Source organism: Furipterus horrens, unplaced genomic scaffold (assembly GCF_987537825.1).
Source record: "Furipterus horrens unplaced genomic scaffold, mFurHor1.1.pri manual_scaffold_15, whole genome shotgun sequence".
Lineage (NCBI taxonomy): Eukaryota > Metazoa > Chordata > Mammalia > Chiroptera > Furipteridae > Furipterus > Furipterus horrens.
In genome coordinates, this window is record NW_028327185.1 from 8949427 (window position 1) to 8976362 (window position 26936).

The 26936-nt window shown below is 44.9% G+C and overlaps 1 protein-coding gene and 1 long non-coding RNA gene across 2 annotated transcripts in view; one reads left to right on the forward strand and one right to left on the reverse strand.

Annotated features, from left to right (window-relative positions):
* The first annotated feature begins 7041 nt into the window (after positions 1-7041).
* MIA3 (MIA SH3 domain ER export factor 3) overlaps positions 7042-26936 on the forward strand; it is a 35074-nt gene continuing 15179 nt past the window's right edge. The window contains exons 1-6 of the mRNA XM_090263397.1: positions 7042-7211; positions 10001-10134; positions 13129-13215; positions 15621-18438; positions 19835-19996; positions 21194-21345. Of these exons, the coding sequence (XP_090119523.1) occupies positions 7079-7211; positions 10001-10134; positions 13129-13215; positions 15621-18438; positions 19835-19996; positions 21194-21345 (3486 nt within the window). The 5' untranslated portion in view covers positions 7042-7078. The remainder of the gene's footprint in view (positions 7212-10000; positions 10135-13128; positions 13216-15620; positions 18439-19834; positions 19997-21193; positions 21346-26936) is intronic.
* Positions 15107-25635, reverse strand: LOC149992355 (uncharacterized). The gene is made up of 4 exons (XR_016508294.1): positions 25099-25635; positions 23868-23962; positions 23434-23554; positions 15107-15365 (listed from the first exon to the last, which is right to left on the reverse strand). It is a non-coding gene; the product is annotated as an uncharacterized LOC149992355 (long non-coding RNA).

A 26936-nucleotide genomic window follows, 5' to 3' on the forward strand; every position in this document is an offset into this window, starting at 1 on the left:
AATCCACAGTCTTCTGAGTTATACAGAAAAACAGCCATTTTTAAATCTCATAAATATCATCTGATCAACAAAATTTATTGTACTGGAAGTTCCTTCAAAAAATAAATTTGTCAGCAACAGCCAAAATAAACAATCCATTCAAGAAAACACAAAAATAGGTATTACCTCTTGATTTAAAAAAACAAAAAAACCCCAAGTCTAAAGGAAGAAACAGCAAAATAATGCAAAATAATAAAAACAATGCAATAATAACAATAATACCAGTTAACATTTACTGGCCCTTTCTATACACCAGGCACATAAATCACCGAATTTAATCCTTACGGACACCCTGTTATTTCCTTCCTTTGATGCTGAAAAACCTGAAGGGCTCAGAGAAGTAGTACCAGCTGGCCCAACCTCAGAAGGACGTGAGGACATCATTCTGTAGCCGACGGCTCACCACGGTCCTGCTGATAACCCCCGCCGCCGCTTCAATCCTCCCTCTTCTCCGCAACCCTGCGCCACCAGCCTCGTTAGGAACACCTTCAAACTGGGTCTAGATCACCGGTGGCACCGCCTCCCTGCCTAGGGACCCTGCCTCAAACGTGGCTGCTCCCCATCAGAGCCGGCGTGAACCTTCTAAAGTCAGATTCTGCGGTTCGGAACACGGGCTTTAAAGAGCACGCGGGTTGGAAGCCCACGTCCCGTGTCTCACGGCGTCCTTGGAGACGCAGCCCTGCCTTCCCAAAGTCTCAGAGCCGACAGGGTGCCTGCCGTGCGGTTCCCACGCTAACCAAAGCTTCTCCGCCCCGGGGCGCCTTCTCAGAACCCCGGGTCTGGCCCAGCAGGACAAGATGCCGGGAGAACCCGGGGGAACGCCAGCGCAGCCCTCGGGGTCCCCTCTGACTGCCCGCAGGGACCGGCGGGCCACACCCGCGGCACCGACCTGCCGGAGGCCGGACCTCCCCCGCAGCGCCGAGCCCGCGGCCCCGGACCCGACGCCGGGGGAGCCGACACCGGATGCAGCTGGGGACGGCTGCGTGTGAGCATGCGCAAACGCGCTGCGGGCTCTCCGGCGGCGCGCTGACGCACTGCGCCCCCAACTTCCGCCGCGCACACCCGCTGCGACCCCCAACTTCCGCCGCGCAGCCGTAGCTCTCCGCAGCCCGACCCCCAGCCTCCCACCCCTGTTTCCCCGCCCCGAGTAACCCGGAAGTGACCGCGAACTGCTGCCCCCCCATTGAGTTGGCTCCAGAGTTACATCTTAATCGACCGCAGTAGGGGTTGGGGGAGGCTCTTTGCAAGTGGCTGTTGGGGCGACGGGAGGGCAAGCGGATGAGATGGGGGTCAGAAAGACAGAATGTCACTCACTGTACCCGATTTAGGTTTCTGCTTGGCTGGTGGTCCTGACCATCCATCTGTATAGCCTTCTAATTGTTTCCATGAAGTCATTCTTCCCTTTTATTAAAATTGAGCTCTGAATTTAGGTGACCCTTTGAATTACCCCCGTTCCCCAAATTTGGGCAAGAATATTTTTTTCCCCCTCAGCAATGGAGTCATTGTCATGAGGAACGTTGGCAAACGTCTTATGAACTGGAAGTCGAGAGTAAGATAGCTAAATGTGAAATGCTGGGAAGCGGACATCGCCAGAATTTTGTAAGGCCGCGCAAATAATGCCCTAGGCTGCCACGGGCATCTTTTGAGTTTTCCTTACCCAGAAACTGAACCACGGAGCATGAGCAGAATCCGAGTATTGCAGAGTTGATTGAAGGGTATAATAAGAGTTTGTACAGGAATTGCTTTAAATGTTACAAATACTTGATCCCATGTTGTCCCCATTAACACCATGCAGTAGCTGTGAGCTTGCAAGGAAAATTCCCTTCTGCTGCTCCTTGTGTCCGAAGACCTTGGCCTCACTAAAGCCTGTGCTCTTAACTCTGCTCTCAAGTCTGATCTAAATGATGATGTGGTCCAGGAAGGCACACAAATAAAATAACAGACATAGCCTCTGGTCTAAAGGCTCGATATGGCTACATTCCTTCCTTTACCATGAAGTATAATTTCACCCAGACCAACCCAGAACAGATTTTATATGGCTAGAAGTTCCTGCTCTCACAAAAATGATGGAAGAGTTTTCTGATTTACCTTAACATTCTTAGGACGACTCTGGGTAATAGTAGATAAAAGAGAAAAAGTTAAGAACTAATATCTTTATACTCGTATGCCCTACCTAACCTTTCCCTTTCCCACAGTACAATTCTGGTAGAAAATGTGTTAGGTGAAGAGAGTAAAAATGACTATATGATATCACATCCAATACAATAATAAGATAAAGAAATGGCATGACAAAAACACAATATAAAACAAAGCAACCAGAAGGCTTTCTAGACTTCATTCTAGAAGAAAACATATCCTAAGGAACAAGGACTTTCTTACAATTTCATTGTACTAAAGAGCAACTTAATGTAATTAATTATAAATTTAAAGCTGGAAACTGTTATTTAGAGAATATTATTTCCACGAATCCTTGCCTCATTCCCTGAAATCCAATAAAGAACAAGCTTCAGACAACCAAACAATTGGAAAGACAAATAGTCTATATTATAACACAGCTAATGGTACAAGAAAGATTTTAAAAGGAATGTAGCAAAATGAAAGCATAAAAACAAAAACAGCCCTGGCTGGGTGAGCCAGTTAGTTGGGGTGTCCTCCCGATACCCCAGGGTTGCAGGTTTGATCCTAGGTCAGGGCACATATGTGAAGCTGCCAGGGAACCCATGGGTGGTGGAGCTGCAAATCTTTCTCTCTCTCTCTCTCTCTCTCTCTCTCTCTCTCTCTCTCTCTCTCAAATCAATGAGTAAAATTTTGAAAGGAACAAAAACAGATCAGATGATAATACAGAGAAAAATATTCAACTATAAACTCCCTAAAATACTCCAGGATCAGACTTGAGGGAAAAAAACTACATCTTCAAAGGCTCAGCTTTATTTTTTTGCCCATTTGGTTCCCTAAGTCACTATGTGAAAAAGTCAAGGCTATCCGACTGGAGAGAAAAGCCATGTGAAGAAAGAGGCCACATGGAACCAAGTCAGCATCTTAATCCCATATATAAGAGGAAGGCCTTCTCGGAACTTGCAGCTCCAATCAGGTATTTGTATAACTGCGTGGATGTCACAGTCTTCATAATGGTATTCATGTACCCGTTCCTAATTTTACACTGAATGCATCAATTAAAATGCTGAGGATTCAGGAGCTTTGCTTTGCCTGCATGTGTGATCTGTTAACCGGTGGGCTGTCATTTTTATGCTATCCTCAAGAACCTATTTTCTTCCTCTCAGTTCTTAGTGTCTCCTCTAGGAGGCGCTTCTGAACTGCCAAGCTTTGCTTGGGAGGATGTTACTTACCGCGCTGCCTGTAGTAAAAAGGGAAGTGCTCAGGGTAGGTATGGTCTAAAGATGTCTCCTTTGTGACAAAGTCATTGTTTTGCTGAGACTCTTATTGCACCATCAACCATCCCTGTTGGCGAAGAGCCAGATATGTTGCTGTTTAATATTTAATGTGTGATGTTATTTGCTTCTTAAAGAAATGCCATGAAGTGTTAACATGAGCCCCAGTTTTACAGATGAGAAATCTAAGACACAGAAAAACCGACGACTTGCCTAAGGTCCCACGATCAGGCTTCTGATACCTAGCTTAATGCTTCCGACCACGTTCCCCGCTTCAGCTGCTGCTGCCCTGTAAGGAAGCTTGTAATGCATATCTGAAAACTGTAATGGATAAAACCGGTCTACAGTGTGGAGATTGAGTTGTTCAGGCCCCGCCCTGCAATTTGTGCTGCATTTGTTTCAAAGCACCAAATATTTGATTCCTGTGAAAACAGTGCCAAGGTAAATTAGGTACAACCGCAAACAGGAACTTATGCATAAACCTATTTATTGGCAGCCATTTCAGATGTTTGAGTTTCTTTCTTTGTACAGTAGAAATTGGGATATTGACCAAGACTAGACAAATAGTACATGCTGATAGAAGACCTTGCCTTACATATGACTCACTCCCAGTAGAACATAGCCTTGGACGTGACTTTGACATGGCTTTCTAATTGTGGGGAAGGATTTAACCCTACTGGCCATGCTTAACACAAAACTTCATTCTCCTTGGCTTCCAGAACAGGATACTGTACCTGCTTAAAGTTTACTTTAAATTCTGATAGCTGTCTTTGACTCTACTAAGTCTAAATTCATGTGATTGGTTTTCATAATCCGACCTATCCTAGCCACTCAAATTTATCTCCCACTATTCTTTAATAGTATCATTTCACTCTAGTCAGATTAGGTCTCCTGACTGTTTTTTAAAAATTACTTCCTGCTCTCTTTAATCTTATGTTGCTTTCTTCACTTGCCCTTTTTTTCTTTTCAGAGTTTAGATCCTACTTAACTCACCAAGACCTAACTCAAACCCCATCACCATCACTGACTTTCCTCCTTCATTGAACTCATTAGTGTTTAGAATGTGGACCAAAACACATTTTAGCACTTATTGTGTGGCAGGGTTCTTTATTTCTTCCCATCCCCCCCTTCCTACTGAGAGAGATGATTGGTATTAGCATGAGAGATTTGTTGATCTTACAGGCGTTTCCACTATAAAGAATATCATGAGGCTCCAGAGTCATTCTCTACCCCCAGGGGTGGAGCCAAGGTTGAGGCTCTGTGGGCACAGGTGTAAAAGGTGGACTCATCTCCTAGACACTAACCACCCAGGACGACAGTAGACATGAGAGCCAGAAATCTGGTACTAGAGAAGAAAGGAAGATCTCAGGATACCCAGTAGGAAATGAAACTGCAGGCTGACCCGACAGAGTAAAGAAATGTGTGTTTGTTGGTTAATCATAGTGTTTTAATTTTTAACTAAGATCTTCACTAGGATTTCCCTGGTTTATAACTCTTAATGAGACTTTAGGGATGCAAGGACAGGGGCAGGAAGGACATTGAGGAGGGTGTTGTAATCTCTTAGGTGAGAGATGGCGCTTGGCCCTCAGTATTAGCATCGGAGATGGTGAGAAGTGGTCAGATTCTGGATGTATTTCAAATGCTTATGCTGGGTGAAAGGAATCTGAGAAAGAAATTATGTATATTGTTTGATTCCACTTACATGAAATTTTCAAAATTACAAATCCCTCCATAGCAACAGAAGGTTGTTGGAAACAGGCAGAAGAGGAGAGGAAGGAATTTAAAAGGGTCATTGGGACTCTTTTAGGGGTGATGATAATGTTAATTATCTTGACAGTGGCAATAGTCTCATGGGTATATACATCTGCCAAGACTTATCAGATTGCACACTTTAAATATGAGCAATTTAATGTATGTCAGGTGCACCTCCATAAAGCTATTACAATACAGAGTGCATAAGATTGTCTGATGCTTTGGATTTGGGGAGTGAGAGAAAGAGGTGTCGGTCATGGTTGTAAATTTTTGACCTGAGCACCTGGAAGATAGGAATTAAAATGTCATTATATACGCAGATAGGAAAGTTGAACAGAGCAGGGTTTGAGAGAGAAAAATAATTTAGTTTTAACATGTTAAGTCAGAGATGCCTGTTAGACGCACCTGAGAACCTAAAGCAAACAAACACAGAGAAGAAAAGTGAAGCACTCCAGAGGGCACTACCACTTCAGTCCACGGTGGTCTAATCTGCTGTGCGTTCTCTGCAGGCAGCACGGGAACTACACTGGGCCAGCCCCTACAAACGGTGAACATCTCTGGGAAGACCCCGTCTCTTCCATTATTCAACATTACGGACTGCACAGACAAATCGCATTCTTTCTAGTAGTTTAGGAAACCAACTGGTGGTTGTGACTGGTGTTCCAGGCTGATGAGACAAGTCCGAAGTGCTCCAACCGGGGCCAGAACACGGAAGCCCCACCTCCCCGAACTGGCCTGTGGGCTTATGTTTGTTTGTTTGTTTTAATTGCATACGTAGGTAATTTGGTTTTACTGTGATTTAAACAAGATTTTGCTTACCCCAGTCAGAAAGAAAGCACAGAAATTGCATGTTGCTTGATGCGGGCTTTAAAGAGTTGTGTTTAACAAGGAGCGTTCTACATGGGTTTGCATTTTCGCTCCATCACCCACTAGAGGTTGAATGCCTCAGTTTATTCATCTCAAAAATGAAGGTAGGTAGAAATAGGATCTACTATTGTTAGGTATTATTGTTGTTAAGATTAAGTGAGCTGATACATACAAAGACCTTAGAATAACTCCTGCGCCTGAAGAAAGACTCGACGTTAGCTGCCATTAGTTAGCGTTCTCCTGCTCTGACTTTGATACGTCAGTCGTCCTAATGGCAGTTGGTTTCCATTAAATGTGGGCTTCCTTAGACAAGGACCAGGTATCTTGTCTCTGACCTTCGATCTCCATATTCCCGGACACCAACCACCCTAGTGCCTGGCATAAAGTGGAAACTCAACACATTTGTGTTGAATTAAAATTACTTCTCTTATGGATAAAGACACAAGACTCTTAAGACCTCAGCATGGGGACCTATTCATTGCCCACCTCTATCTCCCAGGGCCCCTAAAAAGATCAGGCCTCATCACCAATGGACCATTCCACTCACACTCCCCCTTCCTAATCAAGGGGGGTGTTTGGGGTGGGGCCCCCAGAATCCCTGGGAGTCTGAAGGAGAGGGAGCCTTGAAACCGGGACTGACAGTGGCAAACCATTGGCGGGATCTCGTAGTTGGGAAAAGGAGGTACCAAACCAAGAATGGGGGTTGCCGATCGGAAATGAGAAGCTGCGGAAACCTCGTGACATCCCACCACGACGCTGGCGCGAGGTTAGGGGATCTGGGTTCCCAGAGCCTGGACGGGCGGGGTCGGGGTCCGGGTCGGCGGGAAGGATGGAGCAGCGGTCCTCGTCCTCTGAAACCCCCTCCACCCCTCCCGGAGCCGGTGCTGACGTGTCAGACGGGAGCCACGCCAACGATCCCCGGCGCCGCCCCTCTGTGCCGCACAGGCCCTCATTGCCCCGCCCCTGCCCCGCCCGCTGGCGCCAGCCCGGCCTCGTCCTGCGCGTCACCCGCTCCCCGCGGTGACCACAACATGGCTGCGGCGGCGGGGCTGCCCTTGTGGCTGCTCCTGATCGGGCTGCCCTGGGGGGTACCCGGCCATCTGGAGCCTGACACGGACCGGCGCTTCTCGGAGCACAAACTCTGCGCGGACATCGAATGCAGCAGTGAGTGCCGGGCGCGGGTTAGGGGGCGACAGTGGCCGGGCAAGCGGGGGCGGGAGCTCGGCAGCCCGCACGCTGGCGACGGAGTCCCAGCCGGGGCTGGAGGGCAGAGCGCCGGGAAGCGGGATGGGGGCCGAGCCCCGGGCCCCTGCGGTTGGGCCGGCGCCTCTGGATGCCCAGGCCGGCAGGCCCTGGCCGCGGGGGGGCTGCGCCTCCCACTTGTTGCCCGCGTTTTATCTTTCTTTTGCCAAGCTAGGCGGGGCTTTGGAGGTTGGAGGGGGCCCCGTCTCCCCCAGGACAGCTCCCGGAGTCCGCTACCCTCGCCCGCCCGGCTCCGAGAGGAGATGGGGTGGCGCGCTGCGTGCTCTGGGGTTTCCACGCCGACTCGGAGCGCGTTCCTGCCCCCGCTGCGTGCACCCGGGTGGGTGCTGTCCGTGGGCAGCAGCGCTCAGGGCTCGGTGGGCGGATTCCCTGCGGAAGGCTGATGATGGGGCTCGGGAAGGGCACCCCGGCGCTGCCCCTACGCATTTCTGCTTCACTCGGATTTGGGGCGCATACCGCCTTTTGAACAGATATTGGAGTTTAGGTCGGGGACTATCTTGGAGTCCAGGCATTTGGTGTGTTACAAGGTCTCGGCCCGGCTCTGCCCGAGTCCTGTCATTTCTGTGCTTGAAAGTCGCCTTGCGAGCGGCCAGGCAGAGGGGGCACCAGCAGGGCCAAGATATTCGTGTCTCGAAAGTTGCGGAGGATCTGCATCGGCCACCTGGGACCTGCAGCCTCCTCTTCTTTGCGCAGGAAGCAGAATTGTTCCCCAGTCTCGGAGTGGGGGTCTGGGGTGGGGTGGGGTGGGGTGGGGTGGAGATTGCAGATGGCAGTTCTCAGACTCCGATGAAGAGGATTATTAAAGTAACAATAATAAATACTCTCAGGGTTTTGTAAACCTAACCAGCTCCAGCCTTAGCCCCTTGTGTGTTTCCTGAACCAGGATCATTCTCAAGAGTCTCCCAGCAGGTCTCAAATAACCGAGCACCTCACTGATAATCGCTTCGCAGATGGGTGTTCATAAATTATAATCAAAAGGTATAGAAAATGTTCATTCTGAAAAGGCCATTGGCCTACGGTTTAGCTACTTATATTCAGATTGGTGTCATTCAAAAAATAATTTCATAATTTGAAGTTTGTATGACTGCAACACCATTAAAGAAGGAGGCAGTCGCTCATTAGCGTTAAGGTATCCCTGGAGGTAACCCCAGGGCCGAAGTAAATAAGCCCTCGAAAACTGGAGCAACTTCCACGACTTTTTCCTTTAGTTTGCTTGGAGCAAACCCAGTTATTAGCAAGCAGGGCTGGCTATGGCAAATGTTTGCCAATCTTTGCTGTCAAGCATTATCCTACCTGAGCTCGTCAAAGCCTGTTACCTGGAGAATCACATCGCTGATGCTTCCTCAGTGGGCGACACGGTGTTGACAGTGCCCTTAAATCGTCATATGGCTTGTGTCCAAACAGATGTAACCAAGCAGCAGGAAGCAGCTGAAGCAGGATCTGGGGCTGTGTCGCGTGGCGCGTGCTGTTCAGAAAGATGGGTGACAGAATGCATTGCGTTGTCATCTCACTCATTACTGTAAATCCTCAATGATCTCTTCTGAGCAGAACAAGAGAAACCTTGCTGTTTACAATTCTGATAGAGTCCCTGGCCTCTCACCCAATTATATATGAATTAGGATGCCGACATGTATTTAAATAATGAGATTATTAGCTTTAGAATTCAAATAACCCCCTTAAAATCAACGTCTGCCCCTCCAACATGTATTTAAAGATACATTTTACTATATTTATTGCTAATGGGCTTTAAGAAAAGTGTTATTTCCATTTCATCCTTCTTTTTCTCTGCTATTTGTCCTTCTGATCTGACATCAGAAATTGTGTTTAGCCAACAAACAGAAAAACACCTCTACCAGTTTCTAAATCAGGTGTGATGAAGTCCTGCATTTTAATACTGAAGGTCACTACTGAACAATTTTTACAAGTTTTGCTTGTCCCTGTCACATGAGATGTCCACTCTTGATTTTGTTTATAGAAATAAACATGGATATTTTAACTTTGTTTGGAAGCCTTATTAATGTTGGCTACAGTAAACACGATTTACTTTCAGAAAATATTACCTTGTAATGTGACTGGATCCATCATATACGATGTGATATCCTTTCCCATTGATTCATCCAGATATTGTAAGGACAGAACTTGGGGGCAAATGAAATTGACAATGTTTACTGCTAGTGGTATCAGAGCCACTCACGGAGAGTGCCTTGTAGTGATTAAAGTTAATTGATCCCTTGGCGGTTTCTGGGTGCTCTTCCCAGTTCCCTATTCCACAGGTACCCACACTTAAACTTGTCAGCATCTGCCCTTGAATTTACCTGATCACACAGGGAAGCGTTTTATAATTAGGAAACAGCAAAGATCAAGACCAGAAGGTTAGAGAGGGATCCAAGAGTTTTCTGAGAACAGCTTTTTGTGGCTCTGGGCATGTTGCTTTTTTCCCCTCTGCATTGTCCATAGACAGCTAGTGAGAGGTTCCCTCTCCCGTTTGCCGGAGGTGGGTGGGGAGGGTCATGATTCATAATGATATAACTCTAAAGATTTTAGATACTTTGAGCAGATGACTTGAAAGTGATTGATTCCAGACGACTGGAGAAAGTTGTTTACAGTGGGTTCTTATGTTTCCTGATAAATCAACATGGACTGTGAGAGCTGAATCCTAATATCCGGCTATTTCTTTCCCTCATATGCAGTGTTAATGTACCGGGGTGAGGCTCTAGAAGACTTTACAGGCCCGGACTGTCGTTTTGTGAATTTTAAAAAAGGTGACCACGTCTACGTCTACTATAAACTGGCAGGGAAATTGCCTGAAGTTTGGGCCGGAAGTGTAAGTAAAAATTTGATGTACTTTTTCTTTTTCCTTTTTCATCACCAAAAAAGGATTTATTCAAGAAAAAGAAAGGATTGCAATTTAGAACATGCAGACTTGGTGAGCCACGTGCAAATTCTGCCAGGAAAATGATGGAGAAAATGACATCCTTTCTCTTCTGACTTTTTATTGGTTTGTTTAGCATTATAGATTTAAAAATCTGTGTTCTTGGGGTCCTTGAGGGCGTTCACCTGTCCTCTCTGCTGTGTGTCCCCAGCAGGCATCAGGCTTGGCGCAGAGTAGTGTTTCTTAAACAGAGCTGAACTGCTTCCGGCCATCGCTCCTCAGCATCAAGTTCTAGGCCTTCTGGGCCATGGGTGTTCCATACATAGTAGAGGTTGAAATGGTGCAACCTGAAAATTCCTAACTTCATTGTTTTAAAATGGAAGGATTCATGGGCGTTGACTTACTCCTATAAGCTATGTGCGAGACAGTGTTTGGGGCATTCACGATTAAAGTTGATTTTGTGTGCATTTCTTTTTTCTAAATTATTAATATTTGTGAAAACCTGGCAGCTCTGGGAACAGTTACCTAATCCTCTGTGCTGTTCTTAGTCTGTTAAAAAGAAAAATGTCATTTTCATTGTGTTTTCTTGTTTGTATGTTTGTTTTGTTTGCAACTTCTGGGGCATCCTTTTCCTGCTCTTCAGACACGGGCCCTCGCTGGTCCCCCAGCAGCTCAGTTCCACCCAGTTCTGTGGGTGCCCTGATTGAAATCAATGAATACATTGCTCTGATGTTTTGAATGAGGGGATTCACCCGGAGTGAGCTAATTCATACACTGGGAGGTATACGAGTTAACTGTCCTTTTTAAAATGTGTGGACTGTGTATTCATTGAGAGCAGTAAGAGCCCTCAATGTTCTTAGATTTATCCAAACTTAGAGCAACACCCAGTCCCAACTGTGAAAGCTTCTAATCTCCATGAGGCACCAAAACAAACAACAGAAAAGAAGCCCTGAGAACCCTCCGGAGGGAAAAACAGATAAGATTTTGTTGGCATTCCAGATTCCTAGGGAGGGATATTGAAAGGCCAACTGGTCAGGTACAGCACTTGTATTTAGGAGGAATCCCAGTTGAATCACGTGATACAAAGAAGCAGCTATTCTGTTTCTTTCACGTCTACCCCGTGCGATTCCTTAACACTCTTTATTCTTGGAGAGTTATTCCAGGTCCCCAGGCTGCATTTTCAATCCAGTGGTCAAGACCGAGCATTTGAATCACTGAACACAACTTGCATTTTTCTATGTCCACACTTCTGTCCACAGCCAGGTCCACCTCTGGGACGCCTGCCATCTCTCTGGGTCCCAGCTCTCACCTGCCTTCTTAGGGAGGCCCTGCCCTAGGTGCCCAACTAGACAAGGCCTTTGCAGTCTGATCGTTGTTCCGAGGCACTGAGTTTGCATTGCTCCTGTGACATTTTTTTTTTTCCTGCTTGGATTGTAGTTAGTGTGTGTACTGTCTCAGCTCCTAAAAAATCTAAAGCTCTGTCATGGGAGGGCCCATGTGTATCTCGAATATGTCCTTTCAGGGCGGTGGCACTTCCATTTGTCCTGATAGCTGTGCAGAATTTGTTCTCTTAAAACAATATTCTGCTCCCCCCTCCCCCATCAGCCATCCCTTGGCAGGGATGATATATGGAAGCAAATTAGACATAAAGGTTACTTCTAGTTATGAGAGCCCATGAGTCTGCAACATGTTTTGGAGGGGGAGGGGTCAGGGCATAAGACATGGGACCCCACCCAGTATAAAAATATGGAGTTTTATATGACAAAGATTACACAAGATAAATGTATTTCTTTTCTTTACAGAACTCTGATTTTCTTCTCTTTTCTAAATTTTCTCTAAATAAAATTTTCCTGAGAAGAAAAAAAGGGAATCTTCCCTCAGCTCTCTCTTTTTTGTGAACCTTATACTTTAGGAAATTAAAAACTCCTTAGCTTTCAAATGATTCTTCTTTCTATTTCTTAGTTTTCATCCTGCAGTCTTTTTTTTTTTTTTTTTTTTTTTTTTGGTTTCTTAGAGTTTCAGCCTTGAACTGCCACTGTGGCATTTTTAATTGCCCTGGCTTATCTAATCTCCAAGGCAGTATTCTGTCACTAGTACTGGCTTTCAGGTAGTTGCCAGATATAACAAGAGCACCCATAATGAGGATATTTTAGGAGTTAGTGATAAGATAGGCAGATCAAATGCACAAAAAGAAAAAAAAATTGGGAAAAGATCTACTACTCCCTTTCAGACTGTAGCTGGTAACAGACAGTGTATGTTTCTCAAGAGGGCACCCTTAGTATAACCTTCGCTGTTAGTTCAGTAGATAATGGGATAATCTTCTACAGGGGTTTACTTTGCATAAAACTAAAGCTTGATATATAGATTAGTAGGAATTTTCTCCCCAAATACTTGAAAACCTAGTTTTTGAAAAAGCTAGTATAGCTCATATCAACATTTGCCTTTTGTAGTGTTGGTTATACATTTCAGAAATTTTGCACTCTTATTAATTTTTTTATGGCTGGTGTTTATTAGTTTAAGAAAGACAAGTACTAGCGTATGAGCAATGTCATGAAATGCGCAGGCAAATTCTTGCTAGAGGTATTTGGAATTGTGTTTCCAATTAGCTTTGATTTGCATGGTTTTAATCATATAATATACAGCCATCTTCTCCTTATGCGGATCTTTTATCTACTTCAAAAACTTAACTTCATGTGCTCTGTGTTTAGAATTAAGCTGAATGTTGACAGAAAACTTAAGTGGTTTTAGAAAAGTTGACTTTACAGTGTTATGCACTTAATTTTTATTAGAATCATAATCTCTGTAATCATTAAAGTGAGTGTGTGTTTCTTTGGTTATATCTACCTACCTATCTGTTTATTTCCTGTCATTTTCATTTCTCTCATTTATATTTCTTGTACAGAATTTTGATTAATATTTGTTTCTTTTACCCATTCTTTTATAAAGGTTGGACGTATTTTTGGATATTTTCCAAAGGATTTAATCCAGGTAGTACATGAGTATACTAAAAAGGAGCTACAAGTTCCAGCAGATGTAAGTTGTGGGTTTTTTTTTTTTCTTTTTGGGTTCTCTATTATAATTGGCTTACAAATTTCATCAGTTATTAACGACATTAATTCCTCACTTAATATTGTCTATAGGTTCTTTGACTTTAAGCAAAATGACATATAACAAAGCCTGTTTTATCATAGGTTAATTGATATAAGCAAGAGTTAAGTTTCCGTGTCATTTCATGAATGTTATAACGAAATGACATCAAACAAGATATTAGTCAAGGACCTGCTGTATTTTTGAAAGTCTTTGAATGTGTTTTGGTCAATAAAAGAAGTTAATGTTTGTGTATCAGATTTTAATTTAGAATCAGACTACCTTTAAAAATAGGGAAAAAAAGATTGTAAAGAATTTATAGGAGACTTTATCATAATCCGATAGTTATCTAATACATTGAAGCAGGTGTTCTCATACAAGGCTGTGTACTCTTACACAGGGGTTTTCTTTGCTTCTTTATATGAGAAAAAAACTTAAGAATTCAAGATCTTTGCATTTAGTTCCTAAATTTAAGAGGTAAATAATTCTTTTTATAAGCAAAAGGAAGAGGTATGTCAATTTGAAAACTACTCATTGAATGGCGGTTACAATTTAAGTACATAGAAATCAGTTTAAATTGATCAAACATCCTAAATTATGTACTAGGCCAGAAGTGCAAATTTACAAGGATTTTCTTAGTAGTGACTCTTCAGTGATGTAAGGGATTAGGTGTATCACAGATGTGGAAAAGGCACCGTGAGAGTTTCAGATGAAGTCCAGTCTCACACCTACAAGGGACCAACTGCACATTCTATAAAGCATTCCTCTAGGGTGCACTGACCTAACAGCTTTGTGAAGACAAGGATTTTGTGTTCTGGGATCCTCATTCAAGTGATTATTTCTGAAGTTTTAAAATTTATAATAATTGATGCCCACCTTCACTGAGAAGCCCCTGAGCAGCTTGCTGAGTTGCTGCCGAGCCTGCCAGCTGCTGGCCTAGGGCAATTCTTAGACGAGACTGGCAGGATGGATGAAGTTTTAGAGCCATTGCTAGTCTTAAATTTTCTTGGTAATCCCAAGGGTCATAACATCAGCCCTGTGGCCTGTCTGGCCTCACTCCTAATGAAGAGACTTCTGGGATAGGTGCAAAACAGCAGTTCACTGGTCACAGGGGCCTCGCTTGTTTTGGATTCTGCCCTGTCCTTGCATCTCCCAGTGAAAGCTTCTCCCAGTGTTAAGAAAGTGGCTTAGAAATGCATGCAATGAAATAGGAAATCGCTCATCCGTACTACACTGGGCAGGTCTCCCCAGAGTAATGTGACCGTTTAGCTAGGAGTAAAAAATGATCTCTGTTGTTTTTTAAACTTTTTCCTGTTTCTGGCCTCTTTTATGTCAGTATGGTTTTTAAGGGAGGAAAGGAAGAATACAGATTTACAGATTGTCCTGAAAGCAGATTTTAATGATACCAAGAACCCTGATATAGAGTAAAATATTCCTTACTGAATCCTGTTTTCAAGTTACACCTGGGGTAATAATTAAATCGGTGGGAGCCCCCCGACACCGTTCTTTGTTCCTTGTAAATTTTTACTCCCCCCGCACCTGCATTTCAGTAAGATGCTTCTTAAGCTGATTTATCTTTCCCAATCCAAGGAAAACATAAGCTGAATAATGTGGTAGATGCAGAGCCTGCCAGCGAGGCGGTAAGCAGGGAAGTACAGCCTAGGAGAAGGAATGACAGAGATGCTGGGCGGTCCTCCAGCTTCTCCCGCACAAATCACTATGTGGTGAACTCCCAGGGCATCAGGTGTAGGTGCTGGAAGTTGGGGGACCCTATCAGTGACACCCCACTTTTCCCCACCTGTGCTCAGAACAAATTGAGAGGCCCAGGAGTCAGGCAGACGAAGGCTAAGATGTCACCATGATTTATTGATAAAGCTTTTTGGCAAACATGGCTTGAGTGTGCAGAGACAATGGGCTCTCAAAATTGCGGTCTAGAATCAGACAGACGGACACAGCCAGAGGCAGAGCTGGGCAGCAACGGTCCCTATAAAACGGCAGCATAAAGGAGGGAGGATACGTGCTCTCTCCAGCTGGTCCCAGACAGAAAACAGGGATGGCGCAGGGCAGACTCACCAGCCATGCGGATCGTTCCTCCCCTGGGGAAGAGAGAATGGAGAGAAGCCAGGACTGTAACTCAGAAGTCCTTCCTCTGGGAAGCAGAAAGCCAGGGAAAGGTGGGTTCCAGCCTCCCATCTCCCGACTCCCCCAAAACAGTAACTGCCCAAGGCTGGCACCAAAGCTCCTCTAGAGCCAAACATGAATACGAGGTTATCCCGGTCATTAGCGTGGGTAAGAGTTTGCTCTTGGGATACATGGCTAGCAACATACTAATGTTTTTCTTTCCCTTGCAGGAGACAGATTTCGTTTGCTTTGATGGGGGAAGAGATAACTTTGATAACTATAACGTACAAGAACTTCTAGGGTTTTTGGAATTGCGTAACTTTGCAACTGGAGGCTCTAAGAAAGCTATCGAAAAAACTTCCCAGCATGTGGAAGAACCTCCCGAAGGCTCTGAAGAAAGTGACCCTGGACCTGATTCGGTACAGGCCACCTCAGAGGAAAGACACCGTGATTTCTCAGAAAACACTAAGGAACAAAAGGAAAGCCAGGGGGCTCAGAAGAACCGCCCCCATGTGAACAGTCAGACAGACGATCCTCAGGGGGATCGGGCTTCATTTGAACCATTTGAAGAGATGCTTCAAGATAAATTAAAAGTGCCAGATGGTGAAAACAACAAAACCAGCAACAGTTCTCAGATCGCAGACGAACAGGAGAAGATGGACGCTTACACACTTTTGAAAAAGGAAATGACTCTGGACTTGAAAACCAAATTCGGCTCAACTGCTGATGCCCTCGTCTCCGATGACGAGACAACCAGACTTGTTACTTCACTTGAAGACGATTTTGATGAGGAGTTAGAGGATGAGTATTACGTGGTTGGGAAGGAAGAAGAGGAAGAGAATCAGGAAAACTTCGATGAGGTGCCATTACTGACTTTTACAGACGGGGAAGATCTGGAAATGCCAGCAGCATCTGATGTTGGGAAATATTCCACTGATCAAGAGCAGAATTCAAGTGAAGAGGATAAGGTGGAGGTAACCCAGCCCCTTCGCATCAAAAATGAGGACGAACAAATACTAACAACCTGGGAGGATATTGTCATCGCTGCTGTCACAGAGGGCAAGGAACAAACAGGTATGGGTTTCGAGAGTTCTAATTCAGAGGAAGAAAAGGAAGGCGATGATGGACTGCTTCCAGAGAGCAAATGGGGAAAACCACAGTTAGCACCAGATTATACTGACCCTAAAAGGGCAGAAGATGGTCTTCTGATTGAAGAACTTCCTAAAACCGATAATGACGAAGACCCAGAAATGGAGTCAGAACTTCCCATTAAAGGAACAGGGAGGCCAGCTGAGGACTCCCAGAGGACCCTGGGCCAGGGTAAGAAAGGATTAGAGGACGGAAAGAAAGAAGACAGGACTCCACATGCTCCTATGCCAAGTAGTGACCTCAGCTCTTTGCCAGCTACTGGAAAGGGTAAAGAAACATTAAAATCAGTCTTCGATACCAAAGAGCAGGCTCTGAAAGGAGGAGCTAGACCTGTCTCAAAAGGCATGGCCCATGATGAGAAGCCTGGAGAGCCGGTCTTGGAAGGTGGTTCAGAGCGTGGATGGGAGCAGAAAGCTGCAGGGAATCAAATGAAGGAAGAAAAGATTAAACGGGAAGCCATGGGTGTTCCACCACTCTTGGGAGGTGATCAGCATAATGCATCTGAAGACGGTGTGGAGAAGGAAGTGGATATCTTAGTAAATGGACCACAACCAGTGGGGCATCCAAGTGAGAAATTTAAAGACGAACAGCTTCTTAAAACTCAAAATCAACCTCGGTTCTCCTCTCCTGATGAAATGGATGTGTCAGCAGGGCTGGAAGATGAGGGCCCCGCTGTGGGAAGAAATCTGTCCTGGCAACAAGAAAGAGATGTGGCTGCAACCGTTACTAAGCAAGGGAGAGAGAAGACAAGGCTGTTGGAGGAAGACGTCCCAGGGGATGCGGTAGGCCAAGGGTTTGTTCATCCAAAGCCGGGCACCCTGGAAGCAGAAACAACAAGCCACCCTGACAGCGCCCAAGTACCAGGTCTCCGCCCTGAAAAAGCAGAAGCAGAAGATGACGATGCTCCTGAGGAACTACTGGAGGATGAAAATGCTGTGAGTGCCAAACAGTCTAAAGAAAAAAGCCCTGGGATGCGTGACAGGTGGTTCAAAGTTCATCCACAAGCCCCTGAAAGAGGGATTTTAGGCGCCATGAATACTGGTGCCGAAACTGAAGCAAACAAAGAAAAAACTAGTAATATTTTGGAAACTGAAAGAAAAAATGAAACTGTGGCCAAAGGGGTAGGCACGCTAGGCAAGGAGCCAGGCGCTCTGGTGGCAGAAAAAGAAGAAAGCCCTCTTGCAGATAAGAAAGGGCAGACGCCCTCTGAAGGACGCGACCCTCCTGACAAGGAAACGTATCAGACTCCAGAGCCAGGTGAAGTGTTTCAGAATAAAGAGTCTGGTTATGTTACAGAAGACAGCCCCAAGGACCACCTGAAGACCTCTGGGCTTGCACAGAAGCCTGGGGAGCAACTCTCACGAGAGGACCAGGAGGACGTGGAGAAGTTCATGGACACACAGAGCCAGGGGGCTGCTTCCGAGGAGCGCGAAGGTGACCTGCTCCGCCAGACTGCACATCCAACGGCAGAGCCAGGGCACCGTGACCACGCGGCTGACTTGCCTATAATAAGCAGCTTCTTTAAGGAACAGCAGTCTTTGCGGCGGTTCCAGAAGTACTTTGATGTCCACGAGCTGGAAGCCATGTTCCAAGAAATGTCATTAAAGCTGAAGTCAGCCCAGCGGGAGAGCCTGCCCTATAATGTGGAAAAAGTCCTCGATAAGGTCTTCCGTGCGTCTGAGTCACAAATTATGAACGTAGCAGAGAAAATGCTTGATACTCGTGTGACCGACCTTAGTTTGGGAACGAAGGAAAGTAACATAATTGAAGAGGCTGCAGTGCTAGACGACGTTCAGGACCTGATCTACTTTGTCAGGTACAAACACGCCGCAGGGGAGGACACCGGACCACTGGGGATGGCGCAGACTTCAGAGGAAGTTTGGGATGAACCAGCGGAAAGTAAGTCCTGCCTGCGGCCTCGCCGAGTTGGGCTGGAGACACAGGTGTGGGGGTGCTGAGGCGCCTCGTACCCTGTCTGTAAAGGTCGGTCCCATTTACAGTGTCTAGAGGCCAGAGACAGTGCAGTGACGTCGCACGTCCCTTGCTGTCTTTTTCAGGCTTGGAGAAGGATTTCTTACCCCGTTTTCTCCTTAGAGTAGTTGAGAATGGTAGCATTTTCAAAAGGAAACTTTATAAAAAGATAAAGTTATAAGAAAAAGGTGCGCAACATAGACCTGTTAACAAAGTAGACGTTTCATGTAAAGTTATGAAAGCGCTTCTGTGAACACATTTTCTTAGTCGTAAAGTGACCGCTGTCGGGCCAGGGACTGACAGGCCTAACTTTGCAATCGCTGCCTTGCCCGAGATTCTCCATCCCCCAGCTGCTGTCTTTTGTGGATGTCATGTCCTTTCTGCCTCTTTGGAGCAGTCACCCAGGCCAGGTACATCTGGGCCCTGGGTTCTTGCATTCTGATCAGGCAGCGAACCAGGACGCCGACTCTAACAGCACCTGACACACAGCAGCCGCTCAGTCAGTAGGGGCTGACGGGGCCCTGGGCCAATGTCCGAATGTCAGCCGGGTCCTGGCTGCACGCTCTTTTCAATGCCCCCTTGCTTTTCAAACGGATGTATTTCCACTGAGGGTCTGCAGAGGAATACCAGGTGGGTGGCCTTGGAGGCAAAGGATAACTGTATCTCCCAGAGTGCCACTTTTGCCTGAGCATTTGGGGAAGGGAACATCTTTGCATTTCATTAAAGCAGATATATATTGGATTGGAATGTGAAACTTGACTTTTCAGGGTAAATTAGGAGATTCCAAAGCCATTCATTCATCTTTGTTGTGGGTCACACTGGGCTATGCCCGGAGCCTCGCAGGGACGGAAATGGGTTCTCTCTTTGACTCCTAGAGGTACTTTGAAGGTACCTGAAAGGCCCTTCAGCAGGCTGGCACTTGTGTGATGCCGCTCGCTCTGCTGGCTCTGAGACAGACAGGCTGTGTACGCAAGAGCGCGTGTCACTTCTGTGTAGAAGAGATGTCTCCTATTTTGGCTCTTGATTGGGATTCTCTTCTGCACGTTTATCTGTGTGGGCCAAAGGAAGTTTGGTTATCGAGGTCCCTACTGGAAATAGTTATGAAATACTTTGGCATGAGGGTTTCTGTCATTGTTATTATGCAGATTAGCCATCTTTGAAACGAGGGAACAGCATTTGAAACTCCTGTTTCCCTGCCCACTTAGGCTCCGTGGCTGCCAGCACTCAGAGGGCAGGGGCGGGGTTGGGGTGATGCTCAGTGAGGGGGGCTGAATGGGGAGTGTCAGCCAAGCTTTGTCAGCCAGTGCCTTCTTCTTCCCCGTAGAGGTACAGCCACCCCTGGAAGATAATTTCCCCCAAGAGAACACAGAAGACCTTAAAATGCAGATTCCTGACGAGCCCGGCCACTCGGATCAACCTGTGACCGGTAACATGGGTGTCTCAGAGGAGTCACAGAAGCCAAATACCGAGAAAGATGGGCCCCCAGGTAAGCTGGCTCATTTTTCTCTACAAAGTAGAGGCATGTCATAAAGAAGGGCTTCTGAGAGACTTGTTGTTAAAGAAAAGAAACAGACGGGAGAGCAGTGAGGGTATGGACGAATTTCAATAATAAGAAATCCTAGAACAGAACGAAAAGCAGGAGTTAAGGCACATGGTGGCCCATCGTAGGCATCAGGCGACAGGCCGTCACTAGCTAACACACACCAGTGACTGGCTAACATTTGCTTATGCAAATAACTTAAAACTCAAGTATACTCTGAAAGCCTTACGCTCTAACACAGCGGTGTTGAGCCGGCCCAGCAGCATGAGAAGCGCTGAGGGTGGACGCCAACGTCTGACAGGCCCTCCAGGAAACTCTGGTTGGTTAACAGTGAGCGTTTGCGAACCACCGCTCCAAACCTCACACGCTCAGTCCCCGCCCCCCGCCCCTCACCCCCAGATAGAATATAATGTAGCCCAGTTCTTTTATTACTTGGTAAAAAAGTATTCTTTAACCGGGAAGGGGATATTTGTGTCCATGTTCCCTCTATCCTGTAAGAGTGTGGAGAACAGTCCAGAGCGCTGTCCTGTGAAACAGCCCAGGGCTGGCCGACACTCGCCAAGAGTAACTGGGTCACAGAGCACAGCGAACGTCTAGATGGAGAATAACTCACTTCATTTGAATTGAGAACGTTGTTTTAAACCCAAAATTTTAAAAAACACAACCCCAATAATGGTGTCAATGGCTTTCTAATTTTTATGCAGCTCGCTCATTTTAGCAGGAAATCAGAACAGCTGATGGTGTTACTTAGTCTTTCCATAATGGTGACATGACCTTGTAATTGTTGCCGTGTTTTTAAAGGTCTAGAAGCCTGGGTGTAGCTTTGCCCTGTGATACCGCAGGGCCTGGTGGCCCTGGGCTGGTCTCCCTAATCCCTGCAAGTACAGGGCAGGTCACAGGAGGGAGAGGAATCCAGCTCCCGGGGTGAGGGGAGAGTGTGTTGGAGATGTGCCCGTTTTATAATTGAAGGGCATGATGACTCTAATGGGAATTCTGAATTTCTCTCTCTCTGTAATTGTCTTTGAGAGCCACAGATCCAGGCCCAGTGGCTGCTCTTTAGCGGGCACTCAATAAATGTTTTAGGCGAAGAGAAACAAATTCTTATTCTAAAGCATAAAATAAAATACAAGTTTTCCCCCTCAGTTTTAGAGCTGTCTGTAACAGAAAGCACTCCCGACCATGCTCTTGATGGGGAAAAGCAACCAGAAGTGCTTGCAGAAGAGCCAGCGGGTGCCACGCTTTTGGGAAGCGCGATTCTCCTCCTACAGTCAGTCGTGTCTTATTTCACTAAGCCGGTAAGTTTGACAACCATCGTTTCTTTAAATAGAATGTTGATTATTACAGTTTTTAAGTTTATTCTGAAATGGGGTGAAAAACGTAAAACGGTCTATGAAAATTACTCCAGATCCTTTGAAGACAGCCTCGAGGTGGGGAGGCCAGGGAAGTTTTGCCGGTGCTGCTCACCTGCAGAGTAGGGGCAGATGGGCAAACAGAGAGGAATTGTGTGTCATGGTATGTCAGACTGTCGGGGATGAGCATCCTGTGAAGTTTTTAGCAGGAAAGGGGTACGGTCAGACTTGTTTCTTAGAAAGAGTCACTTATGCTAGAATATTTACTCAGATTTATCTTTAAAGGAAGTCAGGATCCAAATGAGCCATTTAATCCGTCTACAAGTTTATCTTGGCTTTTTAAGGTCATAGCTCCCCCTGGTGGTGTTTGTTGAAATTGGGTCTTTTTCTTGGTAAATTACTGAAATGATCAAGCTCTTGGGTGAGAGGCCAAGCTGCCCTTGGAGCTATAAAGTATCCTCCTGAACAAAACTACGTTTCCTCTGGGTGCTTTTATTTCAAGGCTTGTGTAGGCGAGAGGTCTTTTTTTTGTTGTCATTCTGTTAAAATGTATGGGTTTTGAGTCAGGATGATCTGGCTTCAAAACCCAGATACATCAATTAGAATCAAGGGCAAATTACTGAACTTTGAGTATCAGCTTCCTCCTCTTTAAAATGCAGCTAATACCCACTCCAACTGTTGTAAGAATTAAATGAGTTGATAATATGAAATATCTAGTGCAGTGCCTGGCATTCTGTCAGCATCACCCCTGCCTACTTCTCATTTGGGTGGTCAGAAGGCAGTATAAAAGCATTGGCTACTGAGGAATTCAGGAGAAAGGCCACCAGGAAGGGAAAGGAGGAGGAACCCTTTTTCAGGTTTCTCCATGTTTATTGTGGTGGCAGTGTCCTCGGGGAGGTGTGTGTGACTGTAAGGTGAAATAATGAAATTTCCAGGGATTAAGGGAGTTTCAGAATTCAAACCTGATTGTCAGAATGCATCATCATCACTTCAAAAGTTCAACAGCCTCCACGTGTGGTAGGAATTCTGTATTTACTTTATGTATAGATATGCACAGAGCCCTGTTCTAGTCCAGGGCTGGGGGACACAGATGTGAGACAGGATACAGTCTCTGCCTGGGGGATGATGGGAGAAGACACAGAGGCCAATGGGGAGAGAAAAGGGTAAGATGTTACAAAGTAACACTGATCTGAAAGGTACTGTCTAAGCATTTTGATGGCTCAATACCTGCCAAGTATCGTGCTAGGAATAGAAGATTCTAGGAGTTATAAGGCATAATGCTGATTTCTGAGTCTTAAGGTCACAGTGAGTATATATGAAAACTGGGAAAATGGGAAATATGTGAAATAGTTTTTGTGAAATATCAAAGAAGTATAGATAATTGTTTGATAGGGCTGGGGAATAACGGGGTGCTGACTTGATTGGCAAAACTACATTGGAAGTCAGCTTCAGAGAGCAACAGTTAATTAAAGTTCATGGTTATGAGAGACCTTAGAGGGCAACTCGCCCAGCTTCTCACTAATTGCAGTAATTTCCTCTCCTACAGCCCTGACAAGTAGTTAGGAAATCTGGGCATCACGAATTCCTAGTGAGCAGCCTGCCTTACAAGGCTGTCTTGGCTGGTTCATTTCTTGTATGGACTCCAAATTTTCCTCCATAGGATGTCTTCTCACTCCTTTTCTACACAGTAACCCTTTAAATATTTAAAGTTAGGCTTTAATTTCTTTTTTAAGTGCTGTATCATGGAACATTTCAAACCTACAAAGTAGAGAAAATAGTAACATGAATCCGTGGACCCATCACTTAGCTTAACCGTGGACTACGGATTGGCACACGCGTGTGACAAAACTACCCACGGTCAGAGAAACCATCAAGGGATTCGAGGTGACAGTTCCCGACACAGTGCCAAGAATAGTACCTTGTAATTATAGGGAAACTGGGTAGAGTCCTCAGAAGACTAAATGCTGCTCATGTCTTACCTAACAGATCTAAAAGCAAGACCCAAAAGAATTAAACTGTTTTTCAGTAGTTTACCTGCACCCCAGAACAAAGCTCAAGAGTGTTTACTGTCTTAGTCAGGGTTTTCTAGAGAAGCAGATCCAGTAGGTCATACACAGGCACACCTCAGAGACATTGCGGGTTTGGGTCCAGGCCACTGCAATCAAGTGATATCATAATAAAGTGATTCACTTGGATTTTTTGCTTTCCCATTGCATATAAAAGTTGTATTTACACAATACTGTAGTCTGTTAAGTGCACAATATCATTATGTCTGAAAAAGCAATAATATATACCTTAAAAATAATTTATTGCTAAAGAATGCTAACCATTATCTGAGCCTTCATTGAGTCATCATAATTTGCTAGTGGAGGGTCTTGCCTCAGTGTTGACGAAAATGCCGTATCTGTGAAGTGCAATCCAGCGAGGTATGCCTGTATATCGGAAGGGGTTTATTACAGGGAATTGACCTACGTGCATACGGAGCTGGAAGTCCCACAATCTGCAGTCTGCAAGCTGGAGAGCCAGGAAATTCAGTGGTGCAATTCAGGAAGAGTCCGAAGGCCTGAGAACCAGGGAGGAAGGAGTTTATTTTCTAGTGATAAAAAGAGTCAGTTAAGAGAACATAACAATCCTGAATATTGTGCTCTTAATAACAGGTCTTCAACATGCAGCAGCAAAAATTGAAAAACTGCATGGTAAAATAGACAGGTCTACAACAAAGACCTAAATATACAGAGAGATATACCTTCTTCATGAGTTGGATGGCTGTTGTTAAACTATCATATTGTCACTATGGAAACAATGTGTCAAATATTGTTTAGCTTCCCAATTTGATCGCTAGAGTCAACATAATCCCAACAGGATTTTGTGTGTGTGTGTGAAATGACAGTCTGACTCTACAATTCATATAAAAATTTAAAGGACCTAGAACAGCACAAACATGACCTGATTTCAAGACTTATTATAAAGCTACAGCAATTAGCTTTGGAACAAATAGATAATCTTGGAATAGGTCCATACATAGGTGAACTTCTGACAAAGGTGGAAATACAGTTAAGTGGGAAAAGGGGGTGCTTTTTAACAAATGGAACTGGAACCATTGGAAACACCCTGTGCAAAAGACTAACCCATAAACATAAATTAACTCAAAATGGCTCACAGACGTGAATGTAAAGCCTAAAACAATGAAACTTCTAGGAAAACGTTAGGCAAAGATTCTCAGATTTGACATCAAAAGCATGATTCATACAAATTTAATAATTTGGATTTCATCAAATAAAATTTTCTGCATTTCAAAGTACACTGTAAATGAAAAGACAAGCCATAGACTGGGAGGAAATCATTGCAAAGCATATTTGATAATAGACATATCCAGAATATATAAAGAACTCTGAAAGCTCATTAATAAGAAAGCAGATAACCCAGTAAAGTAACATTTCACCAAAGAAGGTATATGGGTAGCAAATAAGCACATTAAAAAATGCTCAACATCAACATTTATCCGGGAAATGTGAATTTAAACCACCATGAGTTATGACTACTCACTTAACTAGAATGATTAAAATTAAAAAACCTGATGTACCAGGTGTTGGAGAAGATGTGGAGGAACTGGAAATATCATACACTGTAGGTGGGGATGCAAAATGGTACAACTACCTTGGAAAACAGTTCGTCAGTTTCTTAAAAAGGTAGACACACCTGCCCAATGATCCAGCTACTCCTCTGCTAAGCACTCATCCAGGAGAAAATAAATTACACATTCATAGAAGGATTTGTTTGTAGCAATTGTGTTTGTAAAAGCCAAAACTGGAAATAAAAACAAATCTCCATCAACAGGGGAATAAATAAATAGTACTATAGCCACAAATGAAATGCCATTGAGCGATAAAAAGGAATGCCCTATTGATGTTGGCAGGGACTTGGGTGACTCTCAAGCTACTTTGAGTGAGCGAAGGCAGACAAAAATAGAAGGCACATTGTATTATTCCACCTGTACGCCTTCAGGAAATGCGAACTAACCTATTAGGACAGAAATTCTGCTTGTGGAGCTGGGGAGGGGTGGCCAGTGGCAGGAGGTGGGATTGCCAAGGGGATGTGGGGACTTGGACGTGAAGGATTTATGTTCATGATCTTGACTGTCGAAACTTAAACTGTGGACTTTACGTGTAGTTTATTGCATGTCAGTTTCACCTCAAACCCATAAAAATATATGTTTATCTCTCTTGCTTTCTTAGGTAATAGTACTTTATATTTTCTCCACCTTGCCTTTAAAAAGATTCTGGGAACCATACCGTAGCAGTGTATAGAATCATTTGATTCCTTTTTTTTTCTGGTTTCATAGTATACTTTGTGTATGCAAATTCATCGAAATGTGTTCTTTCGGTGGACATTTTGGTTATTTCCGGTCTTTTGTTATTAGAAATAGTGCTGGAGTAACACAGTTTTGTGCATGTATCTCTTCAACACCTGCTGTTTTGTCAAATGGGGGCTTTAGAGGTGGGCTTGTTCTGTCGGTAGGTGAATAGGCAGGTCATTTCGGGAGATATCGCCGGATTCCCATGCGTAGGGGTTGTATCATTTACAGAATGGACAGCAGTGTGTGAGAGCTGCTGTTCCCCCTCCATTCTCTCGCCAACAGGGTGTGTTGTCACATGCTTGGATCCTGCCAATATATAAGTGACAAGTGGCATCTTAGCGCAGGCTCGCCGTGCTGAGCAAGGCAGAGCGCGCTCTCCGTGCTCGTCAGCTGTTCCTTTTTCTCTTCCTTCGGCTTGCTGGCTGTTGTCTTCTCTATTTATTTGTAAAGTCCTTTAAAGTTTAGGAATATTAAGCCTTTGTCTATGTATGTTACAAATATTTTTTCTCAGGTTGTCATTGTCAAACAGCTTATTTTGTGTGTGCAGGGGCTAGACAAGTTTCTTATTTTTTAGTAATGACATTTTACAAATCTTTTCCCTTCGATTTTAAGACATAATTACATTGAGAAATTCACCCATAGTTTTCCTACTACTCGTTTCTATTTTTCCATTCAGGTGTCTGATCATCTAGAATTCATATGGACAGTGAGAAAAAGGCCGCTGTTTTACCATTTTCCATACGGGTATTCAGTTATGCCAACACCACTTATTAAAACGTCGTTTTCCCCAAATGATTTACACCGTATCCCAAATTTCCAGTGCTGCTGGGTCCGCCTCCGGGTGTTCTGCTCTGCTCCATCCTCTGTCTGTGTTCTTGGGCCAGAAGCACTCATAATTACCGCGCCTGGCTTCACCTCCCGTCCCACCCCCCCACCCCCCATTCCCTGATTTTTCAGGATTTCCCTGCTTGTTCTTGCTTTATTGTTCTGAATTGACTTTATATTCCACCCAGAGACATACCTTTGAAGAGCTGCGAAAGATTGTTTTTTCTTCCAGGTTAATGTCCCCAGTTTCTTCATAATCCTCGGCTCTCTCCCTAAGGCCCGTAAACCGTCAGAGGTGGGACCCGGGACCGAACCCTCTGGCGTGGGCCTCAGTAATGGGCAGAGTTCCTTAGGA